Source organism: Mustela putorius, unplaced genomic scaffold (genome assembly GCF_011764305.1).
Source record: "Mustela putorius furo isolate JIRA1106 unplaced genomic scaffold, ASM1176430v1.1 tig00000056_pilon_pilon_pilon, whole genome shotgun sequence".
Taxonomy (NCBI): domain Eukaryota; kingdom Metazoa; phylum Chordata; class Mammalia; order Carnivora; family Mustelidae; genus Mustela; species Mustela putorius.
The window spans coordinates 3,311,499-3,332,749 of NW_025421263.1; the positions used below are offsets into that span (position 1 = coordinate 3,311,499).

Below are 21,251 nucleotides of genomic sequence, written 5' to 3' on the forward strand. Positions count from 1 at the left end.
CGTTCCATTGTTACTGATTTGCAGAAGCTCAGTTAAATCACGCCGTTTCATTCTTTTAATAGTTGATTGGGTGCTGGTTGCTCCTAGATGCCTAGCAAGTTAGGATAGTGTGAATTTTAGTGTTCATTTCTGTGAATTTTGTCTTGGAAAATGTGTGTCCTGTGTACCAGAAGTTGCCTCGTTCATCACTTTAAATTTCTGAGAACTTTGTTAGGCAACACATATTATATGGCCCTTGACGTTTATATTATCCATTGGTTAGCAAGGCTGTGCTGGTATATATGTATATATATGTAGTTGTCTGTATATATATACATACACACATGCACACACATACAAACACATATCATATACATATTCGGAGAAAGAATTGGTAGCAAAGTGTACTTTTATTTGGGAGTCTTAATTGTCGGTCAAGCCTCATTTACTTTCCATTCCTCTGAATTGGTTATAGTAGTAATGGTTTAGCAGGAAAGCTGCCCTGTCCTTGGGTTCATAGTTTTGGTGATTCTCAGAATGGCCAGGTGGACAACAATGGAGAGAAGACCCCTGTCCCATAGGAGCACTTTTTTTTTTTTTTTTTAGATTTTATTTATTTATTTGACAGAGATCGCAAATAGGCAGAGAGGCAGGCAGAGAGATAGGAAGGGAAGCAGGCTCCCTGCTGAGCAGAGAGCCCGACGCGGGACTCGATCCCAGGACCCTGGGATCAGGACCTGAGCCGAAGGCAGAGGCTTTAACCCACTGAGTCACCCAGGCGCCCCCCATAGGAGCACGTTTGATGAGGGTGAAAAGGAAGACTGTGCTTTGGGATCTGAGGGTTTTGCTTTTCCTCAAATGTGACCATCTAAATAAGGAAATGAGGGGCTAAGCAACAGGAGGATATAGCTTTTTTAAAGCTGTCCCATTAGTTAGGCTCATCTACAGGAGTAATAGTATGACCTAATTTCTCCACTGACAGTTCATCATTTAGGGATCCTATATTGGTAAGTCATTCTTTTTGTGTGGATCTTTTTCTCTTGTGACTTATAAGGATACCCAACAGAAAATAGCTCCCAGTTTCAATTGTAGTGTTGAAAAGCGAGTCCTGTTTTGTATAGAAATGTGTAATATGGTATTTTAACTGCTATATTAAGGTGCGAGAATTAGTTGCCTCTGTGTTTTAATCTCGTCACTCTGATTCTTTTGGACAGATGATTCGGCAGTAAATATGTATATACTACATTCAGGAAACAGCCTTATTTGGATACAGGTAATTGTAAATGCTTACAGAGAGTAAACCTTAAACTGAGAAGTGTGTGTTTAATTGCAGAACGTGAGAATTGTTCAGGAACAGATACAGGAACACTTGTCTCAATTCTCCTTTGCTTTAATTTACACCCATTTTCCCTTGCTGGACCCCATATTAGGATGAAGGTTATCGGCACCCTCTTCATACTCTTCTAGACACATACACTGAGCAATTGCTTGTACGCCAGTCTGAGCTACTTAGCTCTTTGAACAGATTTGATTCAAATTGGATAAATACCCAGCTAAGAATAGTAACTTGGATTTTTTTTTTTTCCTGTAGGATGTACATCATTTCTCACAGAGAGATGCTCTGTCCCTGCAGTTTGAACCAGTCCTCCTACCTACTTCGACAACCAACTTTACAAAAATCGCCTCTTTCACTTGCAAAGGTACAGTTTTTAAGAATATCAGAGATTGTCTTTTTTATTTTCATTATCCAATTACGATCATTCTTTCTGGGAAATGACTTAGAGCTATAGAGTAATAAGCGAGGTTTTCAGAAAGTGAATGGGTTTGAGTAAAATACTGCAGCCTTCAGAGGTCTAAGAGAGAATGATGGAAAAAATGATTGTAGATTCAACTTTTATTCTGCCACACGTGTAAGATTTTGCATTTAAAGGTTAACTGAGTTGGTGATTTGAGAGAGCAGGATGTACATGTGTTTGGTGGAGGGGCTGCTTTCACAGTTCGAGAATTCTGCTGCCCTCATTGTATTTCTTGGTGTAGAACGCAATACAGATCTCGTGAGCATAAACCCAGTCCTTGCTTTGGGTTCTTATTTATTTATGGCAGAATTCTGTAAAAAAATGCAGATGGTTTTAAGCATATGAAAACATGCCCTGCTTCACTTATATTTCAAGAACTGTCAATTAAAGCAGCAAATGAAATATAATTTATTACTTAGATCAGTAAAGATAAAAACATTGTCAATATTCTGTGTTGGTAGTGATTAGTGGAAAAAACAGTTGTTTTTAACAAGAGTATAAACCAACACAGGCTTTTTTGGAGGGAAAATTGACAGTCTGTGAACTTTTAAAATTCACATAGATGCTATTTGATCCTTCTCCATCAAGGAACCATCTACAGATACACTCATGTACGTATGCACAACTGTACCTGCAGAAATGGGCCCTGCCGGGGAGGCAGAGCAGTGTCCCCATCCATCAGTAGGGGGCTGGTGAAATTGTCATGCATCTCCAGGAGGGTGTGCTCCGCAGCTTTTAGGAGACACACGAGCAAGCATTGTGTGCACACTGGGTGCTGTTTAAAGGGTGTCTGTGTACTTGTGTGTGTGCAGAACACTGGATGAATGCATAAGAACCTGCTAGCAGTTGTTAACGATGATTGGGGACTCAGGTGAACGATAGACTCTACTTTCACATTTTCGTTAGTGTTTGAATACTTTTTGGAGCCATGTATGTAACTTAAGAAAAGAAAAAAAAACAAAGGACTAGGGGATCCTGGGTGGCTCAGTTGGGTAAGTATCTGCTTTCAGCTCAGTCAAGCCCTAAGTAGGGCTCCTGGCTCAGCACGGAGTCTGCCTATCCCTCTCCCTCTGCCCCTTTCCCCCCTCGTGCTCGATGTTTCTCTCTTGTCTCTCTCAAATAAAAGACTTGAGTATTATAAGAATTCTGTACCAGTACCTTACTACTACAGCCTAGCTCATGGAAAGCTTAAATGTGGTTTTGATAATTCACAGTGTTTTGGACTTCATTCCTACTTTCACTGTGAAGCTCTTTCTTGCTATTTTGGTTGTCTTGCTTTCTTGCTCATGTCTCTACGTGCTTCTCTTCACCCCACCCAGTGGAGCGTCATGTCTCACTTTTGTCATCCCTGGCAGAACTACTTTCCTATGTTTAAGGTGAATGCAGATTTTTGTAAAGAGAAGCCACAGTGTTCTCTCTCTCTCTCTCTCTCTCTTTTCCCCCAAAAGAAGAAATGAGAGGTTGGTTTAAAAAAGGGGTGGATGTGGGGGGAGGGTGGAAAACACCATGTTCCAGAAGATTGGCAACAAGCCAGTGGAGAAAAAGATAGGAGTGTTGAGAAAGGATTTTACCACTGATATCTGATGCACGGTTTTAATGGAGGCTGAAAAGTGGAGTAATTAGGAAGTTATAAATAAAACATAGATACTGTTTTCTTTCAGGGTAAGGAAAGAAAAGAGGGTTACGCTTCACATTTATTTCTTTGTGTCTTGAAAACAGCTACGTCGTGTGACAGTGGAGTTAAAGAAGACATGAAGAAAATAAAAAAGACTTCAACACTAAAAGCATGTCTGTCCTCTCCTGTGGTTCAAGGGTAGGGTGATTCCACTTTCCCTCGAATCATATGCTCATTTGTTTACTTTCATCTCACAGGAATTTGAAAATGTGACTCATAAGATGTGTATGATACTCTCTCTCGGGACTTGCCTTCCATGCATTAACCTTGCTAACAAGCAGTTGGGGGCCTGGCTGCAGAATGGGAGAGAGGAAACGGATGGTTCAGTTTGAGGCACAGGTCCTGGGCCAGGGAGCCAGGTGTGGGAAAAGGAAGAGACTGTGCCTTTGGGTCCTGGCTTTGCCCTGGCGGCCTCCATGAGCTGGTCTGGTCCTGGCCTGCTCCCTTATCCTCTGGCCTTTGGGTGCTCCCCTTGTGGGCATGAAAGTTGAAGAAGGCCATCTCGAAGCTTGTTTCCTAGCACTCCTGACCTTTATTCTCTGACATTCTGTGATGCTCTTCTTTCTGCACTCTGAGGCACGGTGAATGCTAATGGCCATCTCACACTCCGGGCTGATGGCATGCATGTCCTGTGTTCACAGGTATTTTAGAATGGACTCCTCTGCAACCCAGTTTTACATAGAGGCTCACGAGAACACCTCGGGAGTTTGGTCAATGTGGTACCTCAACCATTTTGACCGCAGTGTTGTATTAAAAGATGTGTTTGTTTCCAAGGAGACCAAGCATGTTGTAAAGGTATGAATGGTATTTTTATCCAGGTTTTATCCCATTTGAAGCTTTGTATAAGGTCAGATGCTGTGGAATTAATATTTATAAAATACCATTTTACTTCTGATTTTTAAAGCAGGTATTTTTCTTTTAATGTTTTCAGAATTACTTCTGGGATCTCCTTTATTTTTTTAAACTGTTGTTCAATATATATTCTGAAATGATATTTGCTCTTAGCATTGTTCAAAAAGATTACAATGTATAGCTTATACTAAAAAGATTATATTTATTAAAAGTAAGCTTAATTAATGACAAAGTAAACTTTTTCAAAATACCACACATGAAAATTTCAAGATCGCTTTCGTGAATTTTAAAAATAGTAGCATATAAAACATTTAAAACCTGTCATTTGTATAAAAAAAATTTCAGTCTTTGACCTGGAAATAAGTAAGATTATATTTTTTAAAAGTACAGAAGAACTTTAGTATCACGCTTTCTAAGGGTCTTAATCATAATTAGTGTTAGGAAAAGTAATTTCTCTTACTTTTTTTCCTTTTAGATTCTGAATTTCGCTGGCCCTTTATTTCTACCTCCAGGCTGTTGGAATATATTTTCTTTGAAACTTGCTGTTAAAGACATTGCCATAAACCTATTCACCAATGTGTTTTTGACTACAAACATAGGTGCTGTTTTTGCAATACCTCTACAGATTTACTCAGCCCCATCCAAGGTATCATTTATAACCCTATGTGTTATAACTTTCGTAATAATTACTGTCTGTGAACTTAACGGTGCTTGGGTTTTATTGGCAGTTAAGTTTATGTTCTCTAAGTCTATCTAAGAATTTTGAAGGGTAGTACCAGGCCATTTTTAGATGGTCAGTTGTTTAAATAGGAACTCTTTATTTGGAAAAAGTTTCTCTTTTTCATAAAGTAATTTGAGGTTTTTGAATAAAATAAGATAATACAAATAGATAAATATCATTTTCATTTGTTTCCAAAATTTGAAGAGCAAGGAATATATGCTTGGTATAGAAGGCACAGTTGAGCTTTTGTTGCATATCAGCAATGAATTGAAGCAAACTAGATGGTTAAATGCTTTAGTTAGGCCTCTGGTAAGTGACTCCCTGTTGCTTGTAATCCTCGCATTTCTTTAGTGGGCCAAACCTAAAACCTGAAAGGTTCTCAATTTAAATGCTTTCTAAAACCTGGGTAAGCCTATTTAATTTAGATCTTATCTTAAACATGTCTCATTTTTTTTCTTAATGTTTATTTATTTTCATTTGGTTACTGTTATTGCTTCTTTTTGATCCAAGCTCTTACTGTATAACGCTGGGTTCTAATTTTTCACTATGAGACATTCATGCAACCATCTTTATGATTTTTCTCACTTATTAGCATTGGTGTTTCATAGGTAGAAATGCCTCATGCTTAGCTACAGGCTTATAGGTAGGACCTTAAACTACACAAGATGTCAGGTTAATTCCATTCATCTGTATTTTGAGCAGGGGAGATTTCTTAGAAACTTCCTTTTTCCAATCAAGAGTCGCATTTTAAGAAGAGCTTCTTGTGGGAGGGAGGAGGCAGGTTTCACGTATATTTGGAGTAGCAAGTCTGTGCTTTCCCAACCTGTAAGAAGTGAAACATCAGTTTAAATGTCCCAAGTGGCTTAGGAGTTACTATAGATTGGTATACTGCTTTTCAGAAGATTACAGTTAAAAAACAAAAACAGAAAAACCTATGAGGAGTGTCCTGAAATTAACCTCTACTTCAGAAGGCACCTTTGTGTTTTTGGGACCCAAGGATTGACACTGTGGGCATTGATGTCTGTGCAGAATCCCCTACCGTGATCCTTCCTATAAGAGGGAGTTCACAACTTTCATTCAAGCAGAAGGGAAGCCAAGAATTCACTTTCTTGTTGTTTGGCTTCCAGTTAAAGAGAAATTCGCCAAGGTGGAAGCCATTGTCTGCTTCGCATTTGAGTGCATTAGGATTTTTATGTTTAGTGTTGTGTTTTAAGTTATTCATATATTACTTTTCAATCTAGGAAGGGAGTCTGGGTTTTGAAGTGATAGCACATTGTGGCATGCATTATTTCATGGGAAAATCAAAAACAGGTAAGTATTTTGCCCTTAGGCTTTCTGTAGAAATCTAGTTTGGGGCTGGGTGGGAAGTAGTGAGGAAAAACAGCATTTGTAGATGGAATAATCAATACTGTAAACATAATTTTATCATAATTTATTCTTAAAGAGCATGATGATTTACAGAATGACTTGAAATTGTTAAGAATCCTCCAAAAAATCCCCCAAGGTACTTGGGTAAATAATGTCCCCTTCAAGAGCTTGGATTTTTTGTTTAAGGGATTTTTTTCCCATACACATAATTTGATGGTCACAGCAACCTTGTATCCAGGAAAAAAATGAAAGGTTCTGGTTCTGTTATAAAAGGGCTGACAAGTTAGTAAAAATAACCTGTTGGGGTTGCATTTGAAGACTTTAGTTATAGGAGCCTAAACATCTCGCAGGCAGTGCTAGTTGTGGTATGGGACTGAAATGCACAGGGCTGATATAGAAGCTCTTTCTAAGCCTTTTCCTGCCTTCTGGTTGATTAAAATATTTAATGTAAAGAGACTGTTATAGTACAGTACAAGATGTCTTTGGGGAGATTCCCACTTGTTCATCCTGGTACGATCTTTAGCACAGATCAGACAGAATAGATAAGCAGAGAGAGCGAGGTGAATGGGAGGCCAGGTTGTAAATATAAACATGCACCTTCTTCAGGCCCAGCCGTTGGTCCAGCAGCACTGATCATAGCAACCGAAACACTTGGGTGATGACCAGCTCTGTTTACAGAGAAGCAGTTTAGCCTGTTAGACTGAAAGCTGTTAAAAATGTTCTAAGAATAATTTTAACTTGTTTCAGGCTGTATTCATGAGCCATGTGTCTTTTATGTTATTACCTTTACATAATTCGATTTAGTTTTGTTTTATACATGTTTATTTGATTTATCATCTACCATTGGGTTAGAGGGACTCCTAGTAAACCAGTCAGAGGAAAGGGGTGGGTGTTGATTTGCTTGGCAGTCCTCTCAGTTTGAGAAGTTTGACAGCGTTCTTTCCTAACTGAACTGCATTTCCTGTACATCTAAATATTACATCTGATCTAACTTGTAGAAAATCCTAATTGGGAAGGGAGTCTTTCTCTGGATCAGTCTACCTGGGACGTGGATTCAGAATTTGCCAATAAATTGTATGAAAGATGGAAGAAATTTAAAACTGGTGACGGCTGCAAGTATGTCTTCTGTGTTCACCTTTCCTTCAGCACTGGGTTGGGGAAGAGGACACTACTGTGTAGTACTTTATTGAAATTGCATGACTGAGTTTTCAGTAATTAGTATTTCTCTTCGGCCTTTTATTTTGACAAATTTCCAGCCTCAGAAATGTTGCAACTGTAGTGCTATGAATACTCAACTATTCCTCATCTGGATTCAGCCATTGTTCACATTTTACCACTCTTGTTTTATTTCTCTCTCGACCTCTGTATCTTTGTATACACCCCCCCACACACACGTTTTCTTTTTGCTCAGTCATTTGAAAGTAAGCTGCACATTATTGTACTTCAACCCTCAGTAGTTTATTAGAAAATATTTTATTTCCTCAGGAGAATATCCTCCTATGTAGAACTACACTACCATTATATACCCCACAAATTTAACATTGATACAGTCAAATTACCTAGTTACACAATCTGTATTCGGATTTCTCTGTTTGACCCACAAATATCCATTATAGCTGTCTTTTTCTTGTTCCTTTTTTAAAATCCAGGACCCATTTAAGGGTCATGTATTGCATTTGGTCATGTTTTCTTAATTTTCTTTCTTTTTTTTTTTTAAGATTTTATTTATTTATTTGACAGAGAGAGATCACAAGTAGGCAGAGAGGCAGGCAGAGGAGGAAGCAGGCTGAGCAGAGAGCCCGATGCGGGAATCGATCCCAGGACCCTGAGATCATGACCTGAACCGAAGGCAGCGGCCTAACCCACTGAGCCACCCAGGCGCCCATGTTTTCTTAATTTTCTTTAGATATGTTTCTTTGCCCCCCCTTCTTCAATTTCATAATGTTGGCACTTTAGAGAGAGTCTTAGCCAGTTGTCTTATAGAACCTTCAGCACTGTGGGTTTTGCGAATTGTTTCTTCAAGTTTACACTCACATTAAACAGTTTTGGGGAAGAGTGTTGACTACTTGGTTAGTCTCTGAAAGGACATAATGTCAATTTGTCCCACTATTGGTGATAAGTTGAATCACTTGACACTCCCCATTGTATGTGTGACAGAGCTCTCTCCATTATAGATGGATTTTTCCTTTAATAAGTAATTAATAAGTAATACATGCTATGATAATTTAAAATGATAAATTTCCTGTTCCCTAAGAACATGTCACTGATAATTCTTGTGCGGATTTATTCGTTGTTAGAGTGATGGCTGCAAAATGGTGATGTTTCTAATTATTTTGTTCATTCTACATTCTTTTTGAGCATCCCTGTGGATTCTTTATTCATTAGCACCATCTACCACAATTATTATTTCTGCTGCTAAGTTGTCCAAGATTTGGCCAGTGAGAGCCCCTTTAGGCTACCTTGTGGGTCCTTAAACATTCTTACCATTCATTCTTTGAGCATTCCCTTGCTTTCCAGTAAGACAGGATGTTTCAGGATCATTTTGTACTTTCTTTTCCCCAGACTCAGAATAAGCCCTGTTTCCCCCCCCAAGAACCCTTGATCCTTTTAGTGGGATTGGTATTTAGTGATTTCATTTTTTTCCTATGTCAAAATGATTTTTCAAAGTAATTTCTTTCTTTATGAATTACACAGGAGGACTGTTTTAGGAATGACTCGGTTTGGCCGCTTGAAGAAATCCAAGGAGTCAGAACCCTTTGTTTTCCTTCTGCCTCGTTTGATTGCAGAGCCCAGCCTGGTGTTAAACTTCAGCGCAACTGCCCTGAGGAGCACCGTGGTGAGGGTCGCGGGTCTCCTTGTCAGGGACGCCTCAGCTCTTGGGTTCTTGAGTTACCAGTCTTTCCACCTTGAGAATACTGTCCCAGAACCAAAGATAATTTAAATTCATTTTAAGCGGCACACGTAAGCTTTTTAGTGCATTTAGTAGGGAGATACCACAAGAACAAAATGAGTAAAAGTCAAAACAGACTGAAAATGCATGAAATAAATACACTTTCTGAAATTTGTTTTCAATTCAAAATCTATCTGCCAAGAAAGTGTTCAATTATGAACAGAATAAATCTTTTTTTTTTAAGACTTTATTTTTTTTTATTTTAAATTTATTTTTTAAGATTTTATTTATTTATTTGTCGGAGAGGGAGGGAAAGAGCGCGCGCAAGCAGGGGGAGCAGCAGACATGGGGAGAAGTCGGCTTCCTGATGAGCAGAGAGCCTGATGCTGGGCTCGATCCCAGGACCCTGGGATCATGACCTAAGCCGAAGGCAGATGCTTAACTGATTGAGCCACCCAGGTGCCTTTTTTTTTTTTCTTAAATCATTTCTCCACCATCACGTTGCTCTCTGTCCTTAGTGTGCCGACTCCCTCCCTCGTGTGTGTCTCCCTCGAGGAGCTAGGGAGGCCCAGAGGAAGGCCCAGGCAATGAAGGGACAGCAGCAGGCTTCCATGTGCGTCCCCCGTCTCACTGCCAAAGAGCTGCCTGCGTCACATGTGGTCTGGGTGATAATTTCCACGCTGTGAGGCACTCACTGGGTTTCTTAGGGGTGGCATCTGAAGACTCTCAAAAAGATGTTCATTTTTAAACCATTTCAACTTAAAAGTTTCCAGAATAGTACCAAGAACTCCTGATCATGCTTCATCAGGATTCACAGTTTTCTATGTTTGCCACATTTGCTTTATCATTGCTTTTCTCGCTCTGCACATACATACCACACGCACTTTTGTGAGCCATTTGAGAGTATCAGATGCAGTGCCCCTCTTACCTCCACTTCCATGGGATTTTCCGGAGGACAGGAGCATCTTCCCACCTGCCAGAGTGTAATTATCAGAATCAGAAAATGTGACATCAATCAGCATAATGTTACCTGGTCTGCAGTCAATATTCAGATTTTCCCAGTTATCCCACTCACATACTTTATGGTATGTTTTTTGTTTTGTTTTGTTTTTTCCCGCCAGTTCAGGATCCAGTTCAGGATCTTGAATTGTGTAATCGTGTCTTTTTTGTCACCTGTAGTCTTCCTGAACCTTTTGTTGTCTTTCATAGCAGAGACATGGTTGAAGTGGGCAGGCTCTTTATTTTCTAAAATGTCCCTCGATTTGATTTACATGATGGTGCCTTGTGAACAGATTCAGGTTATGAATTTTTTGCAGGCTTATTTCAGGGGCAATGCCTTGTCCTTCTCTGGGTTTTGATTTGCCTTTCCCCATATCTAGGTGAAGTACTTTGTGGTGAAGAATCCTTCCTCTTGGCCAGTCTCCATGCAGCTCCTGCCTCTCTCCTTGTATCCTAAGCCTGAGGCTGCAGTGCGTCTGCTCCATAAATGGTAAAGCGCCTGGTAGAAGACTTTCTGACAGGGTTTGGGAAATGCTGTTATAACTCAGGATTATTCCAAGTCCTTCACATTTTTCACCTGGAACCTGTATGTGGGTGTAAACTGTATTAATCCTGGTACCTGGATCCCCATCTCCTCGGGGCATAGGCCTCAATGGAAATGGCCACTTCCCTTTGTCAGCATGTGGCACCATGTGGCAGCTTCACTGTACTATGTCAAGGCTAGTTCCGAGCAGATACTATTTTCTTTGACCAGGGAATCTTTACAACTGTGATTTTCCCACATATACTCCTAAAATTTAGAATCTAAATCACAATGATCTCTGGGCAATTCAAGAAAATGTGTGTAGGGTGTTAGTACATTTTAATCGAGCATTAAAAAAGAAAAGATGATAATCCTTTTCATTCATGGCTTGAAAGATGTTAGATATTCACGTCCTACGTGATTTTTACGAAGCAATCACAGTTTCACTTAGAATGTTTTTTTTCCTTGGCTTAGTAGAACCTACTCTGATCCCAGGGTTTCTCAATTTCAGCACTACTGACATTTTGGACAAGATGATTTTCTGTTTGGGGGAGGGGGGCTGTCCTGTGTTTCGGAGGATGTTTAGGAGCTCCCCTGGCTTCTCCCCAAGAGGTGCCAGTAGGACCTCCCCAGCTGTGGTAAACAAAAATGTCTCCAGGTACTGCCAGTCATCCCCTGGGAGATAAAATTTTCCTTGGTTGAGAGTCACTTCCTGTCAGGTTCCGAATGGACCATTTGGAGAAAAAAAATGCTTCATATTTAGAACTTTTTTTACCACATGCTTCTTTACTTTGTGTGCTGCCAAAGTCATTCATTCATGAATATTTATTGAGCACTCCCATTACACCAGGTACAGTTCTGGGGGTGGGACATGGTAGTGCCAGGACGGGGTGAATTGTGTATGCAAATAGGTGGGCTCACATAATAGGTGTATGTGCACACATCTTAGTCTTTCTTTTATTGGCAATCTGAATGCTATTTCAAACGTTTTTTCTCTTTATAGGTTTGGCACCGATATGCAGATGATTAATTTCACAACTGGTGAATTCCAGCTCACCAAAGCTTGCCCTTACCGGGTAGGATGTCCTCTTTAAATAGCAAAGGAATGCTAAACAAACTATACACATAGTGTATGGGCTTTACTGATTTGTGTTTCAAGTGTCTTTAAATAATATATGCAGCTCTCTTATTTTTATATTCTAGACATTAAGCATACATAGCAGATTTTTCCAATTAACGACTGCAGCAGGAGCTGCACAGTTCATGTTAGCCTGTAAATCATTTTAATTTGATAGTTTGGATTCATGTGACTGAAGAAATAACAATTGAATCAGGGCTATGTAGAAAACCATAAAACTTGAAACCCGGGAATTTACAATTCTTTTAGATTCCCCATCCAGTTTTTTTTAGGGCCGCATAAGGTAAAAATACACTTAAAAAAATCTTCTCCCACCAAACTGGCTTCATGTTTTTAGCAAGTCACCCAGTTTCTGTGATGTTCACCTCATCTGTAAAAAAGGATTTCTCTGAAATACTTAAGCCCCTGGGCACTCATGAGGTCTTGCACAAGTACTTAGGAGGAGGAGTAAACATGTCACATGGTGAAGATGTTGTCTGGGGACTTGGCAGCCTTGTTTCTTAGTTTCCACTCAGTAGTTCCGTGGCTCTTTGTAAGGACCTGAGTGTTTTCCTTACAAGTATCTTATGTGTGAGATCAAGTCAGACACAGAGCATCTGTTAAATGAGTACAAACACACACGCAAGCACACATAGGCACACAACTATATTTCTAACACACACATGTTTAAATGCCTTGGGTATTTGCTTCTTTCTCCGCACTTAACCCTCTGAAGATACACTGTTGGCTCTAGGTGAACTTGGATAACAGAAAGAGGGAAAACAGATAACCTCCAACTCAGAGTTAAAACTCATCAAAGCAAGTTTTTAAGTGGATTTTTAACAGAAACTTAAAATAGGAAATACATTACAGCAAATGTTCTTTCTCTTCGTAAGTGGTCTAGGCGGCAGCACGGTCTTGTTTTTGTTAGCAAGCTTGCCAGTGCTCATTCCCTCTCATTCTCTTTTCCACCGAGCAGTCTCCCAGAGCCATTGGGAGGTAAATTTGTCCAAAATACTAAGACATCTTTTGCCCCAGGGGTTGAACCATACATAATTTACGATTCCAAAAATAATGCCAAATTTCTTTTACATATAAATGTTCTGTTCAGATTTGAACAAATGGTGCAACTCATTTGTTTTCCATCTGTTATCAAAGGTTCCCCAAGGAAACAAAAGGCACACCTTTTGCCATCAAGGTCTCTATTACCATCAAGAATAATAAGAATGCCTTTGAGACACTTAGAAGTTTAACTCAAAATTCTTATTTGAACTCTGTCATGTAAAGAAAGGCTCGTGTTTTTATGATGTTGGTGTGCTTTTAGAAATGTAATGCCTTTAGTGAAAAGCAGGGGGAATTGCACAGTCAGGATTCCGTACCCAGGGTCATAACATGGGCTTGCTATGTGACCCTGAGCAGATTCCTTAACCTCTCTATAGCCTCCTCTCTCTTGCTTTCAATAATGCTAGAAGATTCAGTAAGGTTTATGGAATGTTCAGCATCTTAGAGACCTTATCATATTCTCGTGCCCAGCATATAAGAACTATTTAATAAAGAATGTTTTTATTAGAGTTTTAATACTAAAAATCAGCAGCTTTTTATCCAATATTTATATTAAATCTATGTAAAGCCAGGTTTCTTCCCTCATGAAGTTTATAATTCTAATGGACACGAGCCAAGTACCCACTATTTCTTCCCTCAGATAGCATGGGGACATGCCAGCAGCAGTTTCAGGATAAAACACATTGAAAAATGAAGAATACATTGTTACCGTGCAGATGTGTGATTGTAGCCCTAAGAAACTAATAAATTGTTTTTAGTGAAAAGGAGCTGGGGAAAGCAGTGGAAAGAAGAAAAATAATGAAGAACTCAATCTTGGATGCTAAATTCAGAACACAAGATCTGGTCAGAGTTAATCTTGGGGAAAGTCAAGGAGGATGTGAAGAGAGATCTTTCTCCTAAGTGCAGAGACCGAATGTAATAAAAGATGGTTTCTGTATAAACTGAAGCTCAGTATGAAAGAGAAATGTGGGGGTGTCCAGCAGCAGAGAGGTATCTGGTCCGCTCCCCGTAGCGTTCAAGCAGGGGCTGTTTGTTCTGTTTTCCGAGGGATGTGTTACAGTCAGAGCATCTTGGCAGAGAAGGCTGCTTCTGGCCACAAGTCCCCTCTGAGCCAGGAAGCAAATCCCCTTTTGGATATCCGTGGCCAGTTGTCCTGCAGCCTCTTCCTACACTTCTCAGCTGTGGTTCGAGAGCTGCTTATTGGTGTGAGCTCTCAGGGTAAACAAGCTGAGTAGGTCGATGGGGGTAGTCTCATCTGGACATTAAAAGAAGAGCCGTCATGGTCATCCTCAAAAATGCATGTAGACAGAAGCTTGTCTTACAGGATTCACTGACTTGCACGTATTAAATTTGCAGGGCATGCATTCTGAAGAGTCCAGGGCTGGTATCCTCCACTTACATTTGCAGCCTCTGGAGATGAAAAGGGTCGGTGTTGTGTTCATGCCAGCTGACTATGGGAAAGTTACATCACTCATACTAATCCGGTAGGTGTTTCCCCATCCCGGAGCCCATTTCTTTCCCATCCCTTCATGCATCCAAGTCTCATCTCAAGAATCCATAGTCTCTTTAGTTAAGGCTGACATTAGTCTCTTAGTCAGGAGGGTAGGGATGAGGCCATGTTGCAAGTCAGGAAGAGTAAAGGCTGCCTGAGGCTCTGTGCTTACTTCGGTGGGGCCTCTGGCCTTGTAAGGTGGAGGCCGCATGCCCTTCTCCCCAAGAGTCACAATGTATTTTGCTTACCATCTCCTCTGTTGCAGTCTCCAAGGGCAGAACACACACACACACACACACACACACACACCTCTGACCTTGGCTTGGAAAAGTAATTGAAACACTACTGTGTATGTTTTCATTCCACAGTGTTTGGATTTACTCCACTCTCATAGCTGCCTTGCTTGTGCAATTTCTGTAACCCCAAAGGACAATGGACTAAAGATTATTGAGCCCATTGGCTTTTTAAAACTTCTTTTTCTTTCTTTTAAATGACAGAGGTTGCTAACTGATTTAAGCACCTGATGTTTTTCATTGTTTAATCTTTTTCATCTTTAGGTAGTCTGTATTGAGAGTCTTCTTTCAAAAATTTACAGTAAATACAGATCTGTGTTGATGTTCTCTGCATTGGTGAGAGGTCCAATTTTTAATAAATGACATTTTAGTTTCTTTTTAAAGCTTTTCTAGTATCAGCAGGCAAAGACTTTCATATTCTGAGCTTCCTTTAATATATCACATGATTTTTTTCTACAAGTGAATGCCCTGAAAAAGGAAAATGTACTAAAGTTTTTAAAGGAGTGTGTTCTGTTAAGCATTTTAACTTCTCATGCCCTGTAGTGTCTTTCATTTTAAACCCATTCTTCTTTGAAAATCTAAGGTCCGGGGAAGTATAGAGATCAACTTTACCTCATCCCAGGTTAAACTCTCTTGGCTTTGAAAAGTCTAAATTATTTAGAGTACTTAATTTATTTTTGATGTTTCTGTATTGATAGTATTTTTCTATAGACAATAGCATAACATAACTTAAAGCCTTTTTAATGGTGGAAGATTGTTAATTCTTTAGGTAAAGATACAAAGATATTGGGGCACTTGGGTGGCTCAGTGGGTTAAGCCGCTGCCTTTGGCTCAGGTCATAATCTCAGGATCCTGGGTTCGAGTCCCGCATTGGGCTCCCTGCTCAGCAGGGAGCTTGCTTCCCCCTCTCCATCTGCTGCTCCCCCCACTTGTGCTCTCTCTCCTTCTCTCACTCTCTGTCAAATAAATAAATTCTTTAAAAAAAAATACAAAGATATTGGTGTATTTTGCATAATTAGGCATGAATTCCTTCTCTGCTTCTACAGTATTTATGTTAATGAGGACTGGCTTTCACTCTAGTCTGCATCATTTAAACATCTGTCCAGGGCGCCTGGGTGGCTCAGTGGGTTAAGCCGCTGCCTTCGGCTCAGGTCATGATCTCAGGGTCCTGAGATCGAGGCCCGCATCGGGCTCTCTGCTCGGCAGGGAGTCTGCTTCCCTCTCTCTCTGCCTGCCTCTCCATCTACTTGTGATTTCTCTCTGTCAAATAAATAAATAAAAAATCTTTAAAAAAAAAAATAAATAAAAAATAAACATCTGTCCATTTAACTTTTTATGTCCTAGCAGTCATGCTTTGAGTTACTGAGAAGGCAAAGCTAGTCTGAATTTGTGTTTGATGACTAAGAACTCGAGTAGATATAGGTTATTTATGGGGAGACATTATAAATCTTTGGTTCAATAGAAACAGTAGGATTCTACTTCTAAAGTTATCCCAAAAGCAGAATTTCCTATAGTCACGATTACAGTATAAACTCCTTCATTCACTCATAAGCACTTTTGGTCAGTTAGTCTAAATTTGGTAATATTTCTCAGAGGTCTCCAATTTTTCAGGGTTCCCCCCCCCCCCCCAGTTTTTTTTTTTTTCTTTTTCCCTCTTGGAAGTCCAGTCACCACCCTGGTAGCTGATTATTAGAAAACACGGCTTTGCATTCCTGGTGATGAAGAGCGTTCACTAGTTCTTGCTGTGGGCAGCCTCACCCTTCCTGGTGCTCAGGCAGCTTCCATTGCCCATGGACACCCTCTAATTCCAGGAGATAGCCAGAGGTAACACACTATTTAAACTAATTTCCTCTTTCACAACGATACAACTGTTTGTGTCAGCAAGGAATGTTTAAGTCTAAATACACTGTGTCTTGTGATTCTATTGTAATGCCTTTGTGTTTCTATGTGTTGCCCGAATAGGAATAACTTGACGGTTATTGACATGATTGCTGTGGAAGGGTTCGGAGCCAGAGAGTTACTGAAAGTGGGTGGAAGGCTTCCAGGTGCAGGAGGTTCACTCCGATTCAAGGTGCCTGAGTCCACGCTGATGGATTGCCGGCGACGTGAGTTCATGCGCGTAGCCCTCCAATGGGGAAGGCTTGGTGCTAAAGGCAAGGGCAAAAGGATTCCATAATTGACAGTAAATTCATGGCATTGATACAGATAATTAAATCAGGCGAACATACGAGCATATATGATAGGCTAGTACTACTTAGAAAAATAGCCTTAGATATTTAATCCAACTTAAATGATACCTAGGTAAGAAGTATAATTGCTAAATCATCAGCATAGTGATAGATATTTAAGATAAATAGCATGAAATGTCAGTTTGATTATCAGCTACATCTTCATAAAAAAAAAATCATGTCAAGAAGAGTTAAAGAAGAGTTAAAGATCTGCTAACTGGTAGAATTTATGCAGTAGTGCAAATTCTCCTTATCTGTGTCACCCAGGACAGCAGAGATGTGTGGTTAATGAGCATATAAAAAAAGTATCGCTGGTGTGAGCTGTTAAATTTACTTAATTTTAATTTTAGCCATGTATATCTAGTGACTACTGTATTAGACATTGCAGATTTGGAAACTTATTTAAACATTGCATTAGAAATTTCCAAATTGTGCATGTATTTAAAGCAAATGCTTCTAAAATAGTTATATTAGTTTCAAGAACTTCCTCAGGAACCAAGACAAAAATCAAACAATAGATGTAAAATGTTTTTGGTAAATTCCTTGTTTTCCTATTATTATCTTGAATTTCTGGAACACACTGAAAACATTTTATTGTAACACCATGCATCCTATGGAGAAAGCTGGTTGGTGAAAGTATTAGATAGTTTGTAGCACTGTCTAATGCCTGATGGGAATTTCTTTTTTAAGAAAACTCTGCTAATTGAGCATTGAGTTTGAAAAGATTTATTGACCTTTTGTGTTCAAAATTCAGAGTATTTACTTTTTTATTCATTCATTCAGTAATTTAGAGTTGACCTTGAAAGATGATACTAAGGAAAATTATAAAAACTACAGACCTAGATAAAATTTTAGTTGTTATATGGAAAAGATTGCAGGTTATAAATTTATAGGAATAATTTAAAATTGTGCTAATTTTTTTTTTTAAACTTTCCATATAAAATATGGTCTCACTTTGTTGCAGGGACTTAGTGACTTACCCTCTGAATGTAGTGGGTATTTGAACTGTGTTTCTAGAAGCACAGACCTGTGCCCTTAACCAGTCCCTGTTCAGTATGAGGATCCCAGGAGTGAAGCGTGCATGGTGTCTAGGGGTATCCCAGTTACTTGACTTCTGAGAAGAATAAACTTGTAACCTTAACTTTTAATAAGTACAAGAACAAAGAAGAAATTCTAATTACTTTTGGTACCTAGGAAGGTCTTTTAACTTAAGAAAAATCTTAACTTGTTAAATGTTTTTATTGTATCCTGGTAGTGTTAAGAGAATCTATGACTGTTCTAGAAATTAGAAGTCATACTTTGAGCTTACATTGAATTTTTTTTTCACATTTTAATAATATAGGTCATGGTTTATTGATTCAGTAAATGTTGATTCAGTAAATTATTCTGAAATGAATTTTTGCAGTTCATACATACTAAATATCACTTTTTGTCCTCACTAGAACTGAAAGACAGCAAGCAAATTTTATCTATTACAAAGAACTTTAAAGTTGAGAATATTGGACCACTTCCTATAACTGTGACATCTCTGAAAATTAATGGATATAATTGCCAAGGTTATGGATTCGAAGTGCTAGATTGTCGTCAGTTCTCCTTGGCCCCAAACACATCCCGGGATATCAGCATTGTGTAAGCATTGGGTTTTAACCTCATTTAGGTTTTGTGGTGCATTTAATAATGTGGGGGAAGAAAACCTTTTTTTACATTGGTAAGACATGTTAAGTTGTTTTTATATAAACGTTTATTGTAAGTAAGAAATATGGCTGCTGTTACAACTATTTTGTTTTGTGCCTAAAATTAAAACAATTTAAGTTCATAAAGATGCATCTTTGCTTATCAGGTTTACTCCAGACTTTACCTCTTCCTGGGTCATCCGCGAGCTGACGCTTGTCACGGCAGCAGACCTCGAGTTTCGCTTCACTCTCAATGTGACCCTCCCTCATCACCTATTGCCCTTGTGTGCAGATGTGGTTCCAGGACCCAGCTGGGAGGAGTCGTTTTGGAGGCTTACGGTCTTCTTTGTCAGGTACGCTACCACCTTCAGGAGAGCCGCATGAAAGTGTATTTTGCTTGGGTGTAAAAAGCATATGAATCATCAAACAGCATATTCAAAGACTGTGAAAGTGAGTGGAATTTACATGGCTTTTTGAACCTCAACATATGTGAAGTAGAGTAGTAACTGATGAGCTTTAAGACTGTAGGAGAGTCACAAGACCTTGAAGTGTAAGAGATCATTGTGCTCCTATACTTCCCTTAGCAGTCGCAGTGGAAAATATGGATGTTACTGCTGTTGGCTTGGTGCAGTGGCAATTTGAGATTGGAAGACTAGGATGACCTTTCTGGAGTGATTTTATCATGAAAATGCCTTTGAAAATGGAATTGGAATGTCAAACTTACAAATGTGCACATTTTTAGGAACTCGGAGCTTTTTAAATCTTTAATTCACATCAGAATTATGATGTGATACATTTTATGGAATTCATTGCTCTATATTTAGATCTTTTGCATCAACCACTCATTGCTCCTCTGTAAGAGAGCTGGTCTTTTTAATGTCGGTCAGGACCATGCAGTTATGAACCTCCTTGCTTTCTTCCTCAGTTTGTCCCTATTGGGTGTAATTTTAATAGCCTTCCAACAAGCACAGTACATTCTTATGGAATTCATGAAAACAAGACAGAGGCAAAATGCTAGCTCATCTTCACAGCAAAACAATAATCCGATGGATGTAATCAGCTCCCATTCTCACAAGTAAGAATTCTTGTTGTGTGTGTATGTGTGTGTGTTCATCCTTTGATATTACTCGGTTCTGATTTTGAGATAATATAAATAATACTCTGATTCCAGGTTTGTCTTCATAAAATTTTCTTGAAGTCATGGTGTGGCAGCTATAATCGTTTTTACAATAAGATAGACTTCATAGACGGACTTAGTTTGTTAAACTCATGGGCCTTTGGAAGAAGGAGAGCTAGGACCCCTTAATATACCTCTTTCTCCTGGGTCTTGAACCAGAAGGGTAGGGTTTGATTCCATTTGGCTTTCTGTTAAATGTCTTTCTTCTTAATTCAGAAGCAACTGTAAGAACTTTCTTGATACCTACGGCACCTCCGATAAAGGCAGAGGAAAAAGCTGCCTTCCAGTGAACACTCCACAAAGCAGGATCCAGAACGCCCCAAAGAGGAGCCCAGCTACCTACGGTCATTCTCAGAAGAAGCATAAGTGCTCAGTCTATTACAGCAAACACAAACCCAGCCCATCCATCACCAGCAGTGCCATCGCCACTACTGAGGAGAAACAGACTCCAGCCCTGGGCAGCTCCCTGTCTGCCCCGAAGGAGGACGTGTGCACTGAAGTCATGGGTGAGAACTGGATCAGCCTCAAGTATGCAAGTAGCATCAGCGTTGACCTGCAAAAGAATTTAACCCTTTCTAAAAACTTACTGAATAAAGAGGAAAACACACTGAAAAACACAATTGTTATCAATAACACTTCTTCAGAATGTCACATGAAGGAGGGAATACAGACATGTATGTTTCCTAAGGAAACGGACATTAAAATTTCAGAAAACATAGCTGAGCTCAAGGAACGAGAGCTCTGTCCTCTGAAGACCTCTAAGAAACTACCTGAAAATCACTTGCCAAGAAATTCACCTCAATACCAGTCAGACTTGCCAGAGATTTCCAGGAAAAATAATGGTAATCTTTTCATCCTCCTGGATGATTCTTTTTTCTGGTTTGTCTTCCATCTGTTGGTTACAGAATTTGATCTCATCTGTGACTTTAATTTTAATCCCGAATGCTGCATTTTTAGTTTACGCACGAAGTTTTAGCAAAGGTAAAAATGTTGAAATATGGCTTGTAAAATGAGAAGTTGAGGACGAGGCACCACAGTTTTAGAATGTCGTGGGTAAAGAAGCTTACTTTTTATTTTTAGTACATATGTTGAGAGTGATGTGAATGTCGTATTTTATTGTTGGGAGGATATGAACGCTGTTTTTAATTATTTTCTATCATGGATTTGCAAACTCTTGGTGAAAATCAGCCCATAAAATATTTCTGACCGAACAAAACTTACCAACTTTCTATATTTAGCAGCTGCTACCATCTCATGTTTCCTGGCTCTGGTGCTTCTCTGATTGTGTCCCTTGGTTAAAAGAAGACAGATGTTCTCTCACAACAAGTACAGTTAGTGAAGGCATAAGCAGGACGAGACTCAGAAAACATGTAAAATTGTCATTAAGCTGTAACTGACCCCTTTGG

General features: G+C 39.3%; 1 protein-coding gene across 8 annotated transcripts in view; it reads left to right on the forward strand.

Moving 5' to 3' along the window:
* The window catches only part of TMEM131L (transmembrane 131 like), a 160,108-nt gene that overhangs the window by 111,171 nt on the left and 27,686 nt on the right, over window positions 1-21,251 (forward strand). For 4 of the 8 annotated variants that reach the window (XM_045082762.1, XM_045082969.1, XM_045082923.1 and 1 more), the window contains exons 10-25: window positions 1,194-1,252; window positions 1,571-1,679; window positions 3,495-3,588; window positions 4,092-4,245; window positions 4,778-4,948; window positions 6,265-6,334; window positions 7,390-7,507; window positions 9,086-9,227; window positions 10,661-10,770; window positions 11,807-11,879; window positions 14,339-14,466; window positions 16,730-16,920; window positions 18,438-18,624; window positions 18,836-19,021; window positions 19,594-19,743; window positions 20,062-20,687. In XM_045082762.1, coding sequence (XP_044938697.1) covers window positions 1,194-1,252; window positions 1,571-1,679; window positions 3,495-3,588; window positions 4,092-4,245; window positions 4,778-4,948; window positions 6,265-6,334; window positions 7,390-7,507; window positions 9,086-9,227; window positions 10,661-10,770; window positions 11,807-11,879; window positions 14,339-14,466; window positions 16,730-16,920; window positions 18,438-18,624; window positions 18,836-19,021; window positions 19,594-19,743; window positions 20,062-20,687 — 2,568 coding nt within the window. Of the gene's footprint in view, window positions 1-1,193; window positions 1,253-1,570; window positions 1,680-2,337; window positions 2,387-3,494; window positions 3,589-4,091; window positions 4,246-4,777; window positions 4,949-6,264; window positions 6,335-7,389; window positions 7,508-9,085; window positions 9,228-10,660; window positions 10,771-11,806; window positions 11,880-14,338; window positions 14,467-16,729; window positions 16,921-18,437; window positions 18,625-18,835; window positions 19,022-19,593; window positions 19,744-20,061; window positions 20,688-21,251 lie in introns of all 8 variants that reach the window. The other 4 variants (XM_045082816.1, XM_045082721.1, XM_045082993.1 and 1 more) reach the window with 3 other exon arrangements.